Here is a 21939-nt window from a genome sequence, read left to right on the forward strand (position 1 = left end):
GATCAGAATCACTAAATTCTTCTCATCCCTGTCAGTATCATACATGTGCTGTATAATGTGATAAATGTAGAGGTGCTGGCTGTTCTCTCACTCTGCTGTTTAGCTGTAAAGGACGCCTCCCTGCCTTTGTCTCATTCATGACCTTTAATAGTCTCTTCTAACATGCAGAGATCTGTATGATCTGTTTCATAGAGTCTAACCAGCCTGTACAGGTAACAACAACAGTCACTGCATCACTGACACACAAACGTCATCTCTGTCAATAACAACATTCATACATGGAATAAAAACACATCAGTGGATCATTGCTGGAGCTGATGTTTGTGCTCCTGGTGCAAAGGCTCTCAGTTTCCTCCTTGAAATAACATCAGTGGTGGGTCAGCGACATGCTTTCTTTCCCTCTCAGGTTTAAATATCTGGGACTCTCCACCGTTTGGTTTTAGAGCTGAAGAAGCTTCTCAGATGAAACGTCTTCCAGAAACTTAAAGACGTCTCTTTTCTCTCCAAGCTCCTTAGATCACATGACCTGGATGACTGAACCTACAGACATATTGACCTGGTTTCATGGTCACATGACGGGTCAGAGGTCAGCGACTGTAACTCAGTTCCTCCTGTTAATGTGAACTCACTGAGTGTTTGTGGTTTACCTCTCAGACTGACTGAAGATGATGATGGAGGAAGAGGAGGACAGAGCAGAGTCTGCAGGGTCCAGCTGTCCGTCTGTGAGGAGTGACCGGTCCAAAGGTCTAAATCCAGCCTTCAGTGGTGAACCTGGAGCAACGAGGTCAGAGAGCTGAACTCACTGAGTAACAGAAATAATTCTGCACTGACATTATAATCAGTGTTGACTCTGGTTGATTGTCTGACTGTGTTTGTGAGCTGAGAGGAAATGAAAATGAGTTTGTAACAAAAATCAGTTTTGTCCAGTTTTCCTGTAAAAAGCTGAACTCTAATCTAAGAGGATGTTACTGACAGGAAACAGCTGCATTATCTGCAGTCTGTGTGATCACAGCTGCTTCAATCATGTTTGTGTCTGCAGAAGTCAGAGGTCACAGTCTGCAGGGTCCAGCTGTCCGTCTGTGAGGAGTGACGAGTCCAAAGGTCAAAATCCACTCTTCAGTGGTGAACCTGGAGCAACGAGGTCAGAGAGCTGTGATGACTCCTTTACATGTTTGTGTTTCCTGGATAAATATGACCTGAAACATCCTCAGATTGTTACAAAGATTCATTAAAAAGAAAACAATGAAAGAGAAAAGATCCAAATGTTCGACTTGGTCATTTGCTGTTTGAGGACAGTGATGCTCATATCTGTGGGGAAAGTGTGACCTGAGTGGGTTCATGTTTGTCTTTAAAGAACAGAGCTGCTCTGATTCTCTTTGTGTCTGATCTGTTAAACAGTCTGAGAGGTCACACAGAGACCCAGCAGCTAAAGCCTGGATCATACTGGCTGCTGTTACTCCATCAGGACAACACTGAACCACAGTGGTGTGGATGTAGTGGATAAATCCCACCATACTGATGCTCAGAGTTAACCACAGGGAACAAAACCAGATGTTACCTTCAGATTGTGACCTTTGGAGTGGACGATGCAGATTTCAATAGAGAATAAATGTTGTTGTTTTTCAGCTGTGAAGAAAGAATCTAATTTTCTGAACTTAAGAATTTATGATGCTGGAAACAACATGGAGACTATAACACAACATTTCCACTGTGTTCATAGAATGAATGTAAAACTGTCAGACATTCATTAAATATGCAAAATGTCTACAGAAGCATCAGAGGGTCAGACGTGAAGCACTCAGTGATTTTGATCAAATGACTCATCAGTTATTGATCTGTACTACACTGATCTACCACGTTAGTAAAGCTGGTGTTCTGGTGGTGGAGGGAGACTCGGATCATGTTCTGGTTTTGGAGCAGTGATCTGCTGATGGTTCAGTTTGATGAGCTTCTTCAAAATCATCCCTGACATCACCACTGAAAGGACGTCCATGAAAACAGACTGAAAATTACTGATATGTTCACAATCTGAGAGTTTAAAACTTGACAGACTTGATTCAGATGAAGTTATTTGAGCAGAAACTCCTGGATCTTTATCCTGTGTTGATCTAATCCTTCATGGTTCCTCCACAGAGTGGAGCAGCAGAGCTCAGAGGTTCCCAGTGGTCAGTCTGCCCAGCAGCATCAAACACAGCTGGACTCCATATTTATGGTCTGTACATGTACAACAACTACTGTTACATCTGTTCAGTTCACAGTCATCTCCATGCTGCTCTTTGTAGACCAGTGGATCGTCAGTGTGTCCAACATGGATCTGATGTTTGGCTCCATGATTTCACTCTGATTGGCTCATTCATAAATATTCTGTTCCAGCTGCTGGAGGACAACATCATCACTTTTGTGAAGAACGAGCTGAAGAAGATCCAGAAGGTTCTGAGTCCAGATTACCCAGAATGCTTAGAGAGTCAGAGAAGCAGCAGCAGAGAGGCGTTTGTGAAGATCACAGTGGACTTCCTGAGGAGAATGAAGCAGGAGGAGCTGGCTGACCGTCTGCAGAACAGTAAGAGGATTTATCTAAAGATTTAAGCTGCTGGATAAATGAACATTTTCCAGAGATGGAAGATGGAGCAACATGTTTTAAAGATTAGTTCTTTTTGGAATTGAGTGTTTATTTTTCTTCTCATTCAGAACTTCAAGCTGCTGTTTGTCATCGTAACCTTAAATCCACCCTGAAGAAGAAGTTCCAGTGTGTGTTTGAGGGCATCGCTAAAGCAGGAAACCCAACCCTCCTGAATCAGATCTACACAGAGCTCTACATCACAGAGGGAGGGACTGCAGAGGTCAATGATGAACATGAGGTCAGACAGATTGAAACAGCATCCAGGAAACCAGACAGACCAGAAACAACCATCAGACAAGAAGACATCTTTAAAGCCTCACCTGGAAGAGATGAACCAATCAGAACAGTGCTGACAAAGGGAGTGGCTGGCATTGGGAAAACAGTCTTAACACAGAAATACAGCCTGGACTGGGCTGAAGACAAAGCCAACCAGGACATCCAGTTCATATTTCCATTCACTTTCAGAGAGCTGAATGTGCTGAAAGAGGAAAAGTTCAGCTTGGTGGGACTTGTTCATCACTTCTTTACTGAAACCAAAGAAGCAGGAATCTGCAGCTTTGAAGACTTCCAGGTTGTGTTCATCTTTGATGGTCTGGATGAGTGTCGACTTCCTCTGGACTTCCACAAAACTACAATCCTAACTGACCCTAGAAAGTCCACCTCAGTGGATGTGCTGCTGATAAACCTCATCAGGGGGAAACTGCTTCCCTCTGCTCGCCTCTGGATAACCACACGACCTGCAGCAGCCAATCAGATCCCTCCTGACTGTGTTGGCATGGTGACAGAGGTCAGAGGGTTCACTGACCCACAGAAGGAGGAGTACTTCAGGAAGAGATTCAGAGATGAGGAGCAGGCCAGCAGGATCATCTCCCACATCAAGACATCACGAAGCCTCCACATCATGTGCCACATCCCAGTCTTCTGCTGGATCACTGCTACAGTTCTGGAGGATGTGCTGGAAACCAGAGAGGGAGGAGAGCTGCCCAAGACCCTGACTGAGATGTACATCCACTTCCTGGTGGTTCAGGCCAAAGTGAAGAAGGTCAAGTATGATGGAGGATCTGAGACAGATCCACACTGGAGTCCAGAGAGCAGGAACATGATTGAGTCTCTGGGAAAACTGGCTTTTGTTCAGCTGCAGAAAGGAAACCTGATCTTCTATGAACCAGACCTGACAGAGTGTGGCATCGATATCAGAGCAGCCTCAGTGTACTCAGGAGTGTTCACACAGATCTTTAAAGAGGAGAGAGGACTGTACCAGGACAAGGTGTTCTGCTTCATCCATCTGAGTGTTCAGGAGTTTCTGGCTGCTCTTCATGTCCATCTGAGCTTCATCAACTCTGGACTCAATCTGCTGGAACAACAACAAACAACCTCCAAGAAATCTAAATTATTTAACAAACTAAAACTTCAATCTCTCCACCAGAGTGCTGTGAACAAGGCCTTGCAGAGTCCAAATGGACACCTGGACTTGTTCCTCCGCTTCCTCCTGGGTCTTTCACTGCAGACCAATCAGACTCTCCTACGAGGTCTGCTGACACAGACAGGAAGTAGCTCACAGACCAATCAGGAAACAGTCCAGTACATCAAGAAGAAGCTCAGTGAGAATCTGTCTGCAGAGAAAAGCATCAATCTGTTCCACTGTCTGAATGAACTGGATGATCGTTCTCTAGTGGAGAAGATCCAACAGTCCCTGAGATCAGGAAGTCTCTCCACAGATAAACTGTCTCCTGCTCAGTGGTCAGCTCTGGTCTTCATCTTACTGTCATCAGAAGAAGATCTGGATGTGTTTGACCTGCAGAAATACTCTGCTTCAGAGGAGGCTCTTCTGAGGCTGCTGCCAGTGGTCAAAGCCTCCAACAAAGCTCTGTGAGTACATTTGTACTCATGTCTTTACTTTTAACATCCAACTGTGTCAGTAGTTTATTTCACCAGGCTTTCTGTCTTTGTATGAATTTGTATCCTAAAGTTTTGGGATTTCTCCAATACAACTGTGACCTCTTTGATGCCTCCAGAACTCGAGACGCTGGATTCACCATAAACTCTGATCATCACTGCTGCTGTTATGTTATCAGTCTTTGTTTAAACACTTAGGCTGCATGTGCCTGATGTTGTGATACTTTATATTCACATGCATGCTCCTAGATACATTTCTACTGCAGGTCTATTTTAGTCACAAATGTTGGTGAAACACTTGCTTTTACATGCATGGTGGGTCCTGCATTAAAGAAAGCATTTGAATTACTCAGTGAATCCTGGCAGCCAGAGAAACATCCTTAGTTCCACTTTAAACTAAACTCTGCTTCGGTCTTCCACAGTGTGTTTGTTGTTTCTTTGTTGTTGTTGGCCTGCTCTCTCCTCTCACTCCAATCTGGTTGCAGCAGATGTTTGTCCCTCCCTGAACCTGCAGACTTGGGTGCAGCACCTCAGTTCATCTTCAGTCTGAAACCAGCTGTTTTAGCTATATCCCCTCAAGCACACCTTCCCTGGTCATCTCTGCTGTGGTTGCTATAAAATTTAATCTTGATTAAAAAAAAGAACAAAAAAAGTCAGACTTGATGCCATTTGTTGGCAGCATGGTGCCTGTTTGTCTTTGATGATAAACTGCAGCACAGTCTAAAGCAAACCTTCTGACTTTATTGACTTTATGCATGTATATATTCTTCCTGTTCACCTTGGACACACAACAGCTCTCTGTTTGTTGTGATTGGATCTAGAACAGCCAACATATCCTAATCTAGATGATTTCTAAGGTGGTATCTGGGAGGAAAAGTTAAAATCAGCTTGGATGGCCTGTACTGTATGATGGCCTTGGTTGCACCACATTGATAGCCATGCAGGGTGGTTCACTCCTTGGGCAAGAAGACCGAGGAGTGAGCCACCCTTGGTCAAAGCTTGGCCATTCAAGCTCACTGTTTTCCCCTTGTTGGTTGATGATAGTATTTTTTTTACCTGACTTATAGTCATCATTGTCTTCAAATTAACTCACACACTGCTGACTGCTGTAGCTTACCTGGCTGAGCAGGTGACCCATGCACTGAAGGTTAGAGTCGTGACTCCAGGGCCTGGTTTGAGTCTGCCCAAGACCATTTCCTGTGTGTTATTCTCCTCACTCCTCCCTCCCTTCCTGTCTTCTTTGTCCTATACAGTGAAAACAAAAGGCCTCAAGTTGTGAAAACTCTTCCCCTTCATCATCTTCCATCTCTCTCATCTAACATCACCAGTATTCTCTGAGTAGAGAATCTCTTCACAATCTTGAATGATAAGGATCCAAGTGGGTAAAGTTATTTATTTGTTGTGTTCCTATTTGCAGCTGGGATAGATTAAGAAAAACTATCGGCTGCCCAAATTACATCCAGTTTAGAAGACAAACATTGAGTGAAGTGTTTGTTTCATCATCCTTCACAACTCATCAACCAGGTGTCACAAACTGCAGCAGGACAGTACAAAGCATGTCATACTGGATGGCTGCAACAACCAGAGTTTTACCTACCTTTGGTATTTCTTGACAGTATGAGCGTAATATTTACTGAACAGAGTCGTCTTCTGTAATCTTTTCAGATTCAGATTCAGAACACTGTATTTATTTTCAAGGGGCAATTAGGATACTGAGCTTTCCAACCGTACATACAATACACAAACATCACATTGGGGAGACGGGTCAGGCTAGGTAGCTGGCCGGTCAGCCGCTAGAGCAGCGACCCGGAACCGAACAGCAGAAAATGCACAACATCAGGAAAGATGAGGAGAAAAAAGAACTCCTCCCAGACTGAGCTCCAACAGGGAGATCAGTTTGAGAACAGACAAAAAAAATGACCTTAGTGCAGAGCACATGAAAACTCTTAATGCGCCATAGAAACACATGACAAGCAACAGGGATGGGTAAAAGGTGAGAGACAGCCGGTGTAGACAGCGCACCCGGGCCTGCAGCATTTGCGCTGGTCCCCTCGACCCACCGTCTGCACCGGGAGGGGATAAGCATGCTTAGGATGGGAAGGAACAGTCTAAACACCGTCTGTTATCAGGGTGAGATTTGTTCAGCTCCAGCCTTGAGACCACAGCTGGCGCCGGTATGTTAGCCGCATGAGATGATGGTGGTTTTCTTTGGTGCGAACAACTGCATGTCAATTTCACAGCTGATCTAACAGTCCGTCACTCGTCTCTCAATCTCCCGTTGGAGAGCCACGAGCTTCTCCGAGAGGTTATCGGTTTTGCGCTCAAAGAACAAAGTCTGAGAACTCACGACCGCCATGAGCTTCTTCAAGATCTTATCCGTGCTGCGTTCAATGAGCCCATTTTGAGAAGTTACGACCCGTCCCATTGTTTCAGTCACAGCGGGCAGCCTTGTGGGGGTTTGAACAGCTGGTTCCGCTTTCTTTAATCTTCAATAAGCCAGGGCCAAGCCAGCTCAGATCAGCAAGAACCCTTTGCTGCTGTGAATGTCCGTGCTGCTATATTTCAGGATCAGGCTCTAAATGTACAAATGGATCTGAGAAGATTTCCAATCATGTTTCTACTAGATTTACAGTTTGTTTTCATGTCTTCTGACTCAGAAGGTGGAGCAGGTGGAGCTTACAAGGAGTAAGTGCTGCTATAGAAGAAGAGTTGTGTTTTAATGAAGCTATTTAGTTAACCAATAATTGTATTGCATGCTGGCATTAAAAATGTTTCATTTTACTGATTTAATTGTTTGTTTGTTTTCTTCCAGACTGAGTGGCTGTAACCTCTCAGAGAGAAGCTGTGATGCTCTGTCCTCAGTTCTCAACTCCCAGTCCTCTAGTCTGAAAGAGCTGGACCTGAGTAACAATGACCTGCGGGATTCAGGGGTGAAGCTTCTGTCTGCTGCACTGCAGAGTCCACATTGTACACTGGAAACTCTCAGGTCAGGATCCAAACATATCATTAAATGATATTATTGTACAAACAACCAAGCTTTATTGAATTGGCAGGTGAACTTTTCTTTATCTTTGGATTGCTTAGGAGATTCTTAATTACTGTCTGAAGATTTTTTTACAGTCACATATTTTGTTTTAATGGTCAAACAGAATTATTGTTCAGTTCAATGAGCAGGTAGCTGTGAGATTCATAATAATGAGGTATATTTGTATTAAAGATGACTAAACGTGAACAGTAGCTGTGAGTTACTTTGTTTACTCATGTGTGCTGATGTTGTGAGTAATTTAAAGCTGAAGTAAACTTGTAATGAGTTTAATAGAGTTTCTGAAGTAAGTGTACTTGGAGACATTTATGTGTTTACTAAAGTCCAGGAGCAGGAGGCTGTGTGTAGCATAGAGGAACCCAGACCTCAGCTTTGTCTCCTGGTTTCTGTTGCTGCTGTTACAGTTTCCCCTCATCGTTCCTTCAACAGTCTCCTCACTGTAACAAATCAAAGTGTTACTGTATAGATTCACGTCTGAATGTTGCCATGTGCTATTAAAACTGAAAGCGATGTTTCATACACCCACGTGGTTCAGTCACACAGTAACTGATGGTAAATAATGTTTGTGTTGAGCACATCGTGCAGGTCAGCTGCTCTACACAGATCTCAGGTTTACATGCTGGAACAGTTTGTGATCATGAAGGATAAACCTCACTTCCTCTTTGTTTGATACAGATGTGACATGAACAGTAACACGTTCATGAAATCCTTTTAGGAACACAAACACTATTGTAGCTGGAGAATATATTTGAATGTAGGATAATGTAGGGGATCATAAACAACAGTAATAACTAACCACCACCTCACCATTTGGGTTGGTAGCTGCATGTTGATTGATGAAGTCATTTTCTTCTTCCTCCATTTCTACCTTATTAACATCAGATTAAAAGCTGCACAGAGACAGGCACTGGACGTGTTTAGCCTAGCTTAGTACAAGGACTGGACATGGGGGAAACGGCTCTCATCACTGGATCAAACCATGAAAACAAATCTGAAGTAAAGTTTTGTTGAAGTGAACTGTGGTGGTGCCCAATGTTCCCTCTAAGCTGCGCTCGTGCAACTGCGCCCTGCTGGCACGTCTCTGCACACAGAAAATCTGTGTTGCACACAAAAAAAAAATCAAATCTCAATTGAAATTAAAATTAAATCTTTAACAATTCTGTTTTGCAGTGTGAGTCAGTGACTGGCTGCTCCCATATGGGATTAGAACGATGCCACCTTATCCCGTAGTCCAGCCAATGATGCGATTCACATTCGTATATACGCAGCTAATCAACGTCGCTGACAGGCTATGACAGCGTCCTTATGTGCCGACAATGGTGTTATAGCGAGCAAAGTGGCTGATGATGAGGTGAAGCCACGTTAATGACAACGTGTACAACCATTGGAGATGTGAGCAGGACAGACGGAGCAACTGAGGGAAAAAGTGTGGACTTTATACCAGTTTTTAAATTGTGTTGATCGGCCGCGTAAAACCAGAGTTATGATAAAATATCTGCAATGTTTGGTTTTCTTCCTGAATAGTATTGTTGTTTATAACAACGATAGTATTCAGTATTTATTGCAACAAACTTTGTTGTTTGCAAAACTCAGTTACTTTTTTGAAGAAGTAACTATATAATTAATTGCCCAACATTGGTCATTATATCCTGTATTTTGCAGACAGAGTTACAGACTCTCTCCCAGACCACAGACTCATAATACAAGTCAGAGCTTTATAAAAATAAAGTTGTGTTTTCAAAATTGGAGTTCAAGTTATTTTTACTTCCAATAGTGTTAACATGCTACAGGTCATGAACAAGGTTGTTTTTAATTTTCATTGTAAGTGGGCTAAAGCAGTTAATTAAAAGTAGTCTAACATAAATGTAAATGCTGTAATTTGATTACTTTAATAAACCGTGTAACTTGGATGGATAAGATGCTGGTGTGACCACAGTGCACACGTCTGCTGTTGCTCACAGTGGTCCAAGGGACGCTCAGGGAGTTTGTGTGTTCGCTCAGACACATGAAACATTAGCGGTGACTGGCAGGGAAAAGGGGAATGATAAGACTTACTGTAAATATAATTATGTATGTATTGAAAAAGGAACAACTAAAATGTTCCAGCTGAAAAATGAAATCAGTTTCAGTTTATGAGCTCTGTTTGTTTTCTTTACAATTTTATTTTGAAATGAGCTGCTCATTCCTGTTTAGAGTTGATGAGCTGATGTGGGTGAGAGGACTCAGGCAGCCTGACAGAGTTGATGTCCAGGTCTTCCCTGCTTGTCCTGATATACATAAACATGAGTATCCTTGCAGGTCAGATCTCATCAGTCACACCTGGTAGTGCAGCTCTCCTCTAGATTGTAGTGCTTGTTAAACTAGGATGATTTTAGGAGCCTGGACCGCAGAGCTAAGGGAAGATATGACTTGGAAAGACTAAACCAACCTATTAGAGGTGTTCGCACTAACATAGATAAATACTCAGATTTACACCTTTAGTGTCTCACAAAGGGTTGAAAAGTGAATGTGCACAGAGAGGTTGGTGGTGAGACGGGCACTTCCAGCACTGTAGATGTGTTCCAGCTCAGTGTTCATGGAAATAATCCGGAGAGCAGGATTCCTTGATGAATGTCACATCTTCTTAAAGTTATAATCCACAGGGAAAACTGTGAAACTGTCGATCTGATATCTACTCAGCCAATCAGGTGTTTACATGCCCTTCACTGATCTTCAGCCCCACCTTATTATCAGTTTCTCTCTCTTTTACATCTGAATTATCTTCACTTCACATTTCAGTCAGTTCAGATTTCATTAGCACGTTCACTTTAGCATAATCCATTTTAATCCAAACACCTTTCTCTTTAAACTCTGTTTGTCAGTCACAGTATATCCAGTACAATCCTCTTTTTCACTGCGTCACACACATTCAGAGATCAGAGTGTCCTGTGTGTGCTCTCATTCACTCACACTCACTCTCATATGGCTGAAGTCTGTTTGTACACAGGCTGTCAGCTGGCCTGAGTTAGGCCTGTCTCTAAAATCATTATTTTATTACTTTTATTCTGATTCATCAAAGCCAAACTCAAACATATTTATATTTACTGATTATGTTCTCATCAATAATTAACAGTCAGTACATTCAGATATGAATCATAATTCAGTGTTTAACATATTATCACAGATGGACTGCACAGGAGATCTCCTTTATGAAGAAACTGTGAAAGTTTGTCCAACAGTGGGAAACATTTCAGAGAACATCTCAGAGAATATCTGTGAAGCAGAAACTAAACATAATAATAGAAGAAAAGCCAAATAATGATCCAAATCCTGCTCTGAGACTATCAGACAGTAAAGGCTTCCAAAGACTGCTCACCTCTCAGACTTACTTAAAGATGCTGGTGCTGTCCACAGATCAGCTGACCTGCTGGGTCTCCATGATCAGCTTTGTTTCTTGGAGATAAAGGCTGAAGCCTTTAGAGCTTCAGTTCTCCAGAGCAGCAGGATGTCTGAGGTCCGCAGAAACACAAAAACACAGCAGCTAAAAATAGTTGTTCAAAGAAAACGAGGTGGGAGCTGCTGATTCCTGAGCTTTGATACTGGATTAGCTTCAGTAGTTATTCCAATCACTGCTGTAGGAGCTACATTTAGTCACAGCTGACTGTCTTCTTTGAACAATCACAATGACTACTGTTCTAAAAAACAAGCACACAAAGAACCAATGAGAGTGTAGAACATGATAAAGAGCTCCTGTGATGGTGGCAAAGAAATGAGCAGCAGACGGCCGTCTACATGTTGTAGTGGTTTACAGTCACCAGGGGGCGCCGTCACGGCCACGCAGTCAGTGGGCTGCTCTGCTTATGCTGTTGTTGGTGAAGCTGAAGTGAAAGCGAGTGTTAAAACAATGAAGTGTCCACTGCAGCCTCCATCTGAGCTTGTCATGTTCTTCTTCTTTGATCCTTCGTGTTTGTGCTGAACACTGCTGTCGCTCTCTTCCCTGTTCCCGCCCACTTTCTAACCAATCAGCATTGGAGCGTGCACAGCGTCGTCCACACTGAGCTTTGTTGTGAGCGCATGGACTCGTCTGCAGAACATTTGTATGGGCTCAAAATGTGGTCATAAATATTTTGTACTTGTAAATCAGGATTTGTATGTGTAAAAAGAATTTGTGTGTGTGTGTGTAAAAAAGATTTGTGTGTGTGTGTGTGTGTGTGTGTGTGTGTGTGTGTGTGTAAAAAAGATTTGTGTTTGTGTGTGTGTGTGTGTGTGTGTGTGTGTGTGTGTGTGTGTGTGTGTGTGTGTAAAAAAGATTTGTGTGTGTGTAAAAAAGATTTGTGTGTGTGTGTGTGTGTGTGTGTGTGTGTGTGTAAAAAAGATTTGTGTGTGTGTGTAAAAAAGATTTGTGTGTGTGTGTAAAAAAGATTTGTGTGTGTGTAAAAAAAGATTTGTGTGTGTGTAAAAAAAAAAGATTTGTGTGTGCGTGAAAAAAACTTTGTATGTGTAAAAAAGATTTGTGTGTGGACTTAGCCAAAAAAAAAAACCCTGCAAGTTACAAGTACGAATTTTGACCCTATTTTTCTTCCTTTCATCTGATTGGTCAATGTCATGTCAATCACAAATGTAACTATCCAATCAGAGAACAGATGGGTTTGGCTGTCGGAGGGGCACTTTTTTGACCTGACGTTCCCGTCACAAGTGTCTTCTAAGTGAAGCTACCAGGTTCAGGTCCAGCTCTGTTTATCTGGAGCTGCAGTAAATGATCCGTCCTCACAAAGCAACACAGACACCAGATATGCAAACACAGCATCATACAACACAACCAAGAGATCCAAAGAATTATCTCTGCATTTCTGTGGCTGATGCTGCTGGAACGAAGCTGTTTGAAACCTTGTTGTTCTGCACTTTGGGACCTGAAGAGGAACCTGAACCTCTGTGCAGAGGGTTCAACTCTGAGGATTCCTGTTCAGTTTTTTTATTTCACACGGCAAAACTTGACAACTTTATGATAAATGTACGACTTCAATGTGAAAAATTCATTTTTTTCTCTTGTTTGTTTGAAGCTGCTTCCTGTTGGCTTCAGCTGTTTGGAGTTTCCATTTTCTAAACTTCTACATTCTGAACCTTCTTCAGCTCTGAACAGATGATGAAACACTGAATGATTTCAAGCTCACACTTTGTCTAATAAACTTACATCTTTCATTTTTTATTCAGATTGAAGGACTGTGATTTGTCAGAGATCAGCTGTGATTATCTGGCAGCAGCGCTGAAGTCCAACCCCTCGTATCCCAGAGTGCTGGACCTGAGTGAAACCTACAACAACCTGCAGGATTCAGGAGTGAAGCAGCTGTGTGTTCTTCTGGAGAATCCATGATGTCGATTTGAAACTCTGAGGTCAGTCACATGTTTTAGTTGTGCTGAGATGAATATGATGTGAAAGTTGTGCTGACACTGTGGATCAGTAGGCCCACACACCTCTATACAGGAAGTCTGGTTCTACTCTTTGTAGAACTTCTGATCCCTGATCCTCTGAGTCTGACTCAGTAGATAATGCAGAGTTCTGAGCTGATGTGGGTGAGAGGACTCAGGCAGCCTGACAGAGTTGATGTCCAGGTCTTCCCTGCTTGTCCTGATACACATAAACATGAGTATCCTTGCAGGTCAGATCTCATCTGTCACACCTGTTAGTGCAGTTCTCCTCTAGATTGTAGTGCTTGTAAAACTAGGATGATTTTAGGAGCCTGGACCGCAGATCTAAGGGAAGATATGACTTGGAAAGACTAAACCAACCTATTAGAGGTGTTCGCACTAACATAGATAAATACTAAGATTTACACCTTTAGTGTCTCACAAAGGGTTGAAAAGTGAATGTGCACAGAGAGGTTGGTGGTGAGATGGGCACTTCCAGCACTGTAGATGTGTTCCAGCTCAGTGTTCATGGAAATAATCCGGAGAGCAGGATTCCTTGATGAATGTCACATCTTCTTAAAGTTATAATCCACAGGGAAAACTGTGAAACTGTCGATCTGATATCTACTCAACCAATCGGGTGTTTACATGCCCTTCACTGATCTCCAGCCCCACCTTATTATCAGTTTCTCTCTCTTTTACATCTGAATTATCTTCACTTCACATTTCAGTCAGTTCAGATTTCATTAGCACGTTCACTTTAGCATAATCCATTTTAATCCAAACACCTTTCTCTTTAAACTCTGTTTGTCAGTCCCAGTATATCCAGTACAATCCTCTTTTTCACTGCGTCACACACATTCAGAGATCAGAGTGTCCTGTGTGTGCTCTCATTCACTCACACTCACTCTCATATGGCTGAAGTCTGTTTGTACACAGGCTAATCTGGGACTCTCCACCATTTGACCCTAGAAATAAAGAAGCTTCTTGGATGAGAGGTGAAAGGCGAAACGACTTCAAGAAACTTAAAGAAGTCCAGATGCCTTTTTTTCTAAGCTCTTTAGATAACTGCGAACCTTCACAAACGCCTCATCAGTGGGACTCTCAGAGCTACCAGCCCTTTGCTACAATCACAAAGCTCTTCATTGAAATCAATGATATCAAACCTGGAATCAAGCTATAGCCATATACACTGGTAAAGACTTCTTATCTCGAAATAATATACTGAAGTGGCAATGCAGAAATTGAAAATAGGCGGACGTGCTACCTATGCTATTAGTAGAATGGACATTGGCCTGCTGGCTAAGGAAGGCCCTGTCTCACATAGAGGTGAGAGAGGCCCCCCTCGAAGCCCCCTCTTTTATCGGGGCTTACTTAGGGTCATATCGGGGACCCCACAGTTGGAAGTCTTTTCTTTTATTTTTCTTTGACCAAATAAAGCTTATTTCTGTAGCTGTTGTTTTATACAGCTTTAATGTTAATATTAATGTTTGCTTATGTATGTTCAGGGAGTGGTCTGATGGTACATGTCATTGTTACATTAATAATATTCAAATAGTAAGGGTATGCTTAAAGATAAGGTAAAAATCATATCATAAAATGTAAATGGCCTGTCGAATCCAATTAAACGTAATAAAATTTTAACTAAAATGAAGAAAGAACAAGTACAAATAGTGTATCTACAGGAAACCCATCTAGACTGTAAGGAGCATGAAAAACTGAAAAGAATGGGTTATACAACAGTTTTCTCCTCTTCCTATAAAACTGGACGAAGGAGAGGAGTGGCTATCCTGTTATCAAGCAAATTACTCTTTGAAAAAATATCCGAGATAAGTGATAAAGAGGGACGTTATATTTTGGTAAGGGGAAACATTGAGGGGAACCCAGACACGTTGTTAAATATATATGCACCCCCTGGAAGCGATATTTATTTCTTTAAGAAAATTATAGATGTGATGGTAACAGAGACAGTAGGTTTCCTAATTTGCGGAGGAGATTTAAATATACATCTACAACCAAAGCTAGATATTTCCAATAGAAAAGCACAGAATACTAAAACATTAATTAAGAATATAAATACATTGATGAAGGAGGTGGGACTAATTGATATATGGAGAGACTTGCATCCCTACCAAAGGGATTATACTTATTTTTCCTCACCGCACTCGTTATACACAAGAATAGATTATTTCATAACTTTTGGGAAAAATAAAGATAAAATAAACACTTGTGCAATTGGAGCAATAGAGTTAAGCGATCATGCATCAGTATACCTGTCTGTTGATTTAAACGTGCAACCAAAACTCAATAATTGGAAATTAAATTCAAGCTTACTGAATGATCCTCACTTTAAAGGACAAATTAAGAAAGAGATTCACTTCTATATGGAAACTAATGACAATGGTGAGGTGTCTCCTCCTATACTGTGGGATGCCTTAAAAGCTGTCCTGAGAGGGAAAATTATAGCAATATCCAATAATAAGAAAAAGATGAGAAATAAGAAATTTGAAGAGCTACAAAATAAGAATTAGAGAAAAGGCATGAAAGAAAAACATCTCAGGATATATTGGAGGAAATTAGGAAAACAAGAAATGAAATAAATGATTTGACCACATGTGAAATTAAAAAAAAAATTAATGTTTCTTAAACAAAGGTATTATGAGGGAGGATCAAAAGCAAAGAATGTATTAGCCTGGAAACTAAAAAAGAAAATAGCAGATAATACAGTTCACAAAATTAAACATTGTTACGAGTTCAAAATTGGGGATGGAGACAAGAGGAAAAACCACAATAACAACACTGGTCCGGCCGGGTTGAGTCAAACGATAATTTTAATGGTCACACACGTGGGAGATGGACACCGTACGCAGACAGCATCAGATCTCAAAATGGTGGAGCATTGATCAAATTCTTATAGCCTCTGGTGCTCTCACATGCTTTTCTCTCACACGGCGCCTAAACTACGACCTTGGCTCCCCGTTTATCTGCTCCTGCTGAGATGGGCCAGAAAACTCCAGCATGTTCCGTTCTCTTCTAATCAGACAAATAAGGCGATGACTCTCTGCAAACAGTATTTCTTATAACATCATAAAACAATATCATTCATCCACAATAAATCAGCAGTCTAATGTAATGCAAATCAGTTTAACTAATGCAATAGTTATCAGCTTCTTCTAATTCAGGAGAATAATGCAAACTAAGACTACATAATAATTCACAATCTTTAATTAGGGGTCTAACATGGCATAAAATAATATTATAATTTAACAACATCCAGTGACAAAACTAATAAAAAATAAACCAATAGAAGTTCAGAGTGCATTTGAAACATTTTAAGATAAGATAAGATAAGATAAGATAAGATAAGATAGAACTTTATTAATCCCTCGGGTGGGTTCCTCTGGGAAATTCGATTTCCAAAAAAGCACAGCACCGACAGAAGTTACAGAGTTATACACACACACATATATATAAATACAGAGACAATATAAATAAAATATACAAAGGGGATAAATAGAATAAATAGGAATAAAAATAAAAATACAAGTGAAGTGCACATTTCAAGTATTGAGTCTATTGCACCGTTGACTATTTACAAAAGTATTGCACAAAAGGTATTGCACAGTGAGGTGAAGAGGCACTACAGCTTAGTTGTTCCCTCCTTTGTCCTCCTGTTTCCCCTCCCTCTCCCCTCCAGAGAGGAGTTAAACAGTCTGATGGCGTGTGGGACAAAGGAGTTTTTAAGTCTGTTAGTTCTTGTCTTTGGGAGAAGCAACCTGTCACTGAACAGACTCTTCTGGTTGTTAATGGCCGTGTGCAGAGGATGCCTGGCATTGTCCATAATGTCCATCAGTTTCTTTAATGTCCTTTTCTCTGCCACTGTCACCAGAGTGTCCAGCTTCATGCCGACCACAGAGCTAGCCTTCCTGATCAGTTTCTCCAGCCTGGATGAGTCCTTCTTTGCTGTGCTGCTCCCCCAGCACACCACAGCATAGAAAAGTACTCCAGCAACCACCGACTGGTAAAACATCCTCAGGAGCTTCCTGCAGATGTTAAAAGACCTCAGCCTCCTGAGGAAGTACAGTCGGCTTTGGGCTTTTTTATACAGGTGCTCTGTGTTGCATGACCAGTCCAGTTTATTGTCCACCCACAGCCCGAGGTACTTGTACTTGTTGACCACCTCCACCTCCTCCCCCTCTATCTGAACCGGCAGTGGACCTGCTCTAGACCTCCCGAAGTCCACAACCAGTTCCTTAGTCTTTGAGGTGTTGAGTTGCAGGTGGTTTGTGTGACTCCATGTGACAAAGTTCCTCACCAGACTTCTGTACTCCTCTTCCTGATCATCCCAGATACACCCCATGATGGCTGTGTCGTCTGCAAACTTCTGAATGTGGCATAATTCAGAGTTGTAGCAGAAGTCAGAGGTGTACAGGGTGAAGAGAAGAGGGGACAGCACAGTTCCCTGTGGTGCTCCTGTGCTGCTGACCACTGTGTCAGACGTGATGTCCTTCAGCCTGACGTACTGTGGTCTGTCGGTGAGGTAGTCGGAGATCCAAGCCACCAGGCAGGGGTCCACCTCCATCCTGTTCAGTTTTTCCTGAAGCATACAGGGCCGGATGGTATTAAAGGCACTGGAAAAGTCAAGAAACAGGATCCTGACCGTGCCTTTTCCCCCATCCAGGTGTGAGTGGGCTCTGTGTAGGAGGTACAGGATGGCATCCTCCACTCCGACACCCGCCTTGTATGCAAACTGTAGTGGGTCCTGGGCATGTTGTACCTGTGGTCGGAGGAGGTTGAGGAAGAGCCGCTCTAGAGTCTTCATAAGATGTGACGTCAGTGCCACCGGTCGGAAGTCATTCAGCTCATTGGGCCGGTTCTTTTTGGGGACCGGGACGATGCAGGATGTCTTCCATAGGGCGGGCACTCTCCCCAGTCGCAGACTGAGGTTGAAGACTCGTTGTAGCGGCTCCCCAAGTTCAGCAGCACACGCCTTTAGCATCCTAGGACACACCTTGTCTGGGCCTGCTGCCTTTCTGGGGCGAAGCTTCCTCAGTTGTCTCCTGACCTGATCCACTGTGACACTGGGAGATGTTTGGGAAGAGGGGAGGGGGGGAGATGTCTTGCTGGGAGGGGGGGAGATGTCTTGCTGGGAGGGGGGGAGATGTCTTGCTGCTTTATAAGACTCTGTATGCTAATAACACAGAGAGTAGTATAGTTGAAATTAACAGTTTTTTAGATTCTCTTGATTTACCAGTACTGAATGAAGAACAGAATAAAACTTTGATTGAAGATATAACAGAAAAGGAACTAAGAATAGCAATAAGTAAAGTTAAAATAAATAAATCTCCAGGATCAGATGGATATACGGCAGAATGGTACAAGGAGCTAAAAGAAGAATTAATACCAGTGATGCTTCTAACAATGAATTGGATCCTAAAGAAGGCTCAAGTACCTTCTAGCTGGAAAGAAGCAATTATCTCTGCCATCCCAAAAGAAAACAAGGATAAATTAGAATGTGCGTCATATAGACCAATATCTGTTCTTAATACAGATTACAAGCTGTTTACATCTATCATGGCTCGACGATTAGAAAAGTTCTTACCTAATCTAATTCATAATGATCAAGCAGGTTTTATTCGAGAGCGCCAAATACAAGATAATGTGCGACGGACATTACAAATTATTAATCATATTCAAAAGAATAAAATAGAAGCAATGGTAATCAGTATCGATGCAGAAAAATCATTCGATTCAGTTAATTGGAACTTTCTTTACCGAGTCTTGCATACATTTGGCTTTCACGAAAATATAATTAAGACAATACAGGCACTTTATGATAACCCTACGGCAAGGATTAAAATTAATGGCTACCTATCAAATAGTATTAATGTAATGTCCTCTGCCTCTAACGCCTTGCTAGAGTCGATATTCAGACTAAACTCCTCTTCAAAATGACCACGCAGACAAGAGGGTTTGACTTCACTCCCTTTACTTAGGCCAGTTGAAGTAGGGTAAAACTGAGGAACAACATGAAATGCTCTTAGAAATCACAGATGAGGACAAATACACAATAACAGCACAAATTGCTTGTTTAGCCAAAAGCGTTAGCGAATCCTCTCTTTACAAACGTTTCTATTAAGTAAACACTGCAATCACATTACTTCAAGTAGATTTGTTCATTAGTAAGGGTAGAACAGAATTACATACCGACAATGCCCTTAAAGACCATCTTAAGGGAGGCGATTGCCACTACAGCAGAGGACCGGAGAACAGGAGAAGTCTTTTCCCCAAACAATAACATGCACTTTCTGATGACATCATCGAACAGAGACAGAGTCGCGCATGTTACACCAGGTCGTGCCAGAAGAGGGCACTAAAGAGTAACTTTCACAGGGAAAATCTATTTAAACAGAACCCGGTTACATGGTGACAGAACAATTAAGCTGCAAAGAGGAACAAGGCAGGGCTGTGCGTGCTCATTTGCGTTATATCTGGAACCATTGGCTCAATATATAAGACAAAATAAAGAAGTAGAAGGTATTAATATCCATGAAAAGGAGCATAAATTAGCCTGCTATGCAGATGATATTTTAATATTTTTGGGTCAACCATCAAACTCTTTACCTAAATTAATGCAATCATTTGAATACTTTGGTCGACTATCTGGATATAGGGTTAATATGAGTAAAACACAATTGCTTAAGTACAATTATATTCCATCAGAAGAAATTAAAAATAAGTATCAATTAGCATGGCAAACAGAGTACTTTAAATATCTAGGAGTCATAATACCTAAGGATCTTACAGAACTATTAGAACGAAATTATTTACCAATACAGAAAAAAATTAAGGAACACACAGCGAGATGGAATCTAATTCCATATTTAAGTTTTTATTCGAGAATAGACTCAATTAAAATTAATATTCTTCCTAAATTATTATATTTATTTCAAACATTACCAATAGAAATTAACCAGAAACAGTTTAATGAATGGGATAAAATTTTGTCAAGATACATATGGCAAGGAAAAATTAGATTTAAAACCCTACAACTTAACAAAGGAAAAGGGGGGTGGGGCTTACCTTCTCTTAGGGAATATTATTGGGCAGCACAATTAAGGCCTATGATATGCTGATGTAATCCTTCATATGACGCTCAATGGAAAGTTATTGAGGAGAGTCTGACCTCCATCCCCATATAAGCTATTATAGCAGACAGAAGCTTGCAAAATTTAATAAAAACTATTGAAAATCCATGGATCAAGTTGACTTTTAAAATTTGGGAAACAGTAATAAAAGAATATAAACTAGAAGAGGATATAGCAGTTCTTAAGTGGTGTGCATATGACACACATTTTGCTCCAAATAAATTGGACACCAGATTCAAAGATTGGACATATAAAGGATTAACAGCTTTATGTATGGTAATGGAGGAAGGCAGACTAATTAGTTTTGATAAAATGAAAGATAAATATTCATTAGAAACACAGGATTTTTATAGATGTCTACAGATGAGGCATTTTGTCAATAAAACGATAAAAGCTAAGGCTGAATTGAGTAAACAGCTGATAGACGTATTTAAAAGGGCAGTTCAAATAAAAATAGAGGTATTATAGGTGACCTCTATAAAGGATTAACAAATATGAAATTACACTCAACCTTGTATATCAAAACAAAATGGGAAATGGAGGGAGGAATAGAGATAAAGGAGGAAGAATGGACAACAATGTGGGCATATCAATGGAAATGTAGCAGCTCACAGAGCTGGCGGGAATTTGGGTGGAAATGCCTGATAAGATATTTTATTACACCTCACCAAAAATCTCACTATGAAGGTAACCCTCCCGCTTGCTGGAGAAATTGTGGAAATACAAATGCAAATCACTATCATATTTTCTGGGACTGTCATGTTATTAAAACTTATTGGAAGGGAATACATGCAGCGATACACGAGACATTTGGAAGATATTTACCTTTGGAAAGTAAAACTCTACGTTTTGGACTTATGCCAGAAGGATGGACAAAGAACGATAAATACTTGTTTAATATTTTACTGGCAGCAGGCAAAAAAGCCATCACAAACAAATGGCTTTCTTCAGAGAGCCCAGCTATGAACACGTGGATGAACATCACACTGGACATTTACAGAATGGAGAAAATGACAGCAGATGTGAACTACAAGAGGGAGCTGTTTGTATCACGATGGAAGAAATGGATGGACTACATTAGAAAACGCAGGCCAGTTTTTGCTTTTGCATTAGATTTTGACTTTGTTAACTACTAGAAGACTAGAGGAAAAATTAGTTACATTAATGGAAACAAAAACACACTCCCTATATTTATTTATTTATTTTTCTTTCCTTTTTCTTTTTCCTTATGTATTTTTTATTTATGTTGTTTGTTGTTTCCTGTTTTGCTTCTTTTTCTTTTCTTCTTCTTTCATTCTTATTGTATGGATATTTTAGTTGTTTAAATATAGAAAAAAAATAAAAAAAATATATGTACTGAAAGATAGCTGAAGTTGATGGTATTGTATAGTGATTCTAAAATGTCAATAAAAAAAAAGCTGGAATCAAATGAGTCCAAGTCTTCTGCTGATTCAGCATCACATTCATCTTTGCTCCTTGTTCTGCATCCCCACCATGGACTTCATTCCTTTCCAAGCCAGCCTTGAGTGTCCTTTATTCAGCTCATCCTCTGCTTTACTTTTACACCTGATTTTAGCTGCTTTTCTTCTCTCCCTCATAACAAGACAGCTTCTTCTGCCTGAGAACATGTTGGAGTGATTTACTAATCCAGGGCTGATTTTTGGGGAAAATACTTCCTGTTTCCAAAGTAATCCCCATTTTTCCCAGAATGAAATGTAAGTAGAAATAAATGATCTAAGTGAGAACATGAGCCTTTAAAAAGGCTCTTCTGAGGCTGCTGCCAGTGGTCAAAGCCTCCAACAAAGCTCTGTAAGTACATATGTGATCATAGCTTTAGCTTTTAAATG

At 41.1% G+C, this 21939-nt stretch overlaps 1 protein-coding gene across 1 annotated transcript in view; it reads left to right on the forward strand.

Moving 5' to 3' along the window:
• Positions 1 to 21939, forward strand: part of LOC146679669 (protein NLRC3-like) — a 39378-nt gene that overhangs the window by 2842 nt on the left and 14597 nt on the right. The window contains exons 2-3 of the mRNA XM_085450408.1: positions 2698 to 4489; positions 7329 to 7502. Of these exons, the coding sequence (XP_085306534.1) occupies positions 2698 to 4489; positions 7329 to 7502 (1966 nt within the window). The remainder of the gene's footprint in view (positions 1 to 2697; positions 4490 to 7328; positions 7503 to 21939) is intronic.

Source organism: Copadichromis virginalis, unplaced genomic scaffold (assembly GCF_057382275.1).
Source record: "Copadichromis virginalis isolate Kocher_CV1m ecotype Utaka unplaced genomic scaffold, C_Virginalis_male_GT1.1 unmapped_scaffold_1, whole genome shotgun sequence".
Classification (NCBI taxonomy): domain Eukaryota; kingdom Metazoa; phylum Chordata; class Actinopteri; order Cichliformes; family Cichlidae; genus Copadichromis; species Copadichromis virginalis.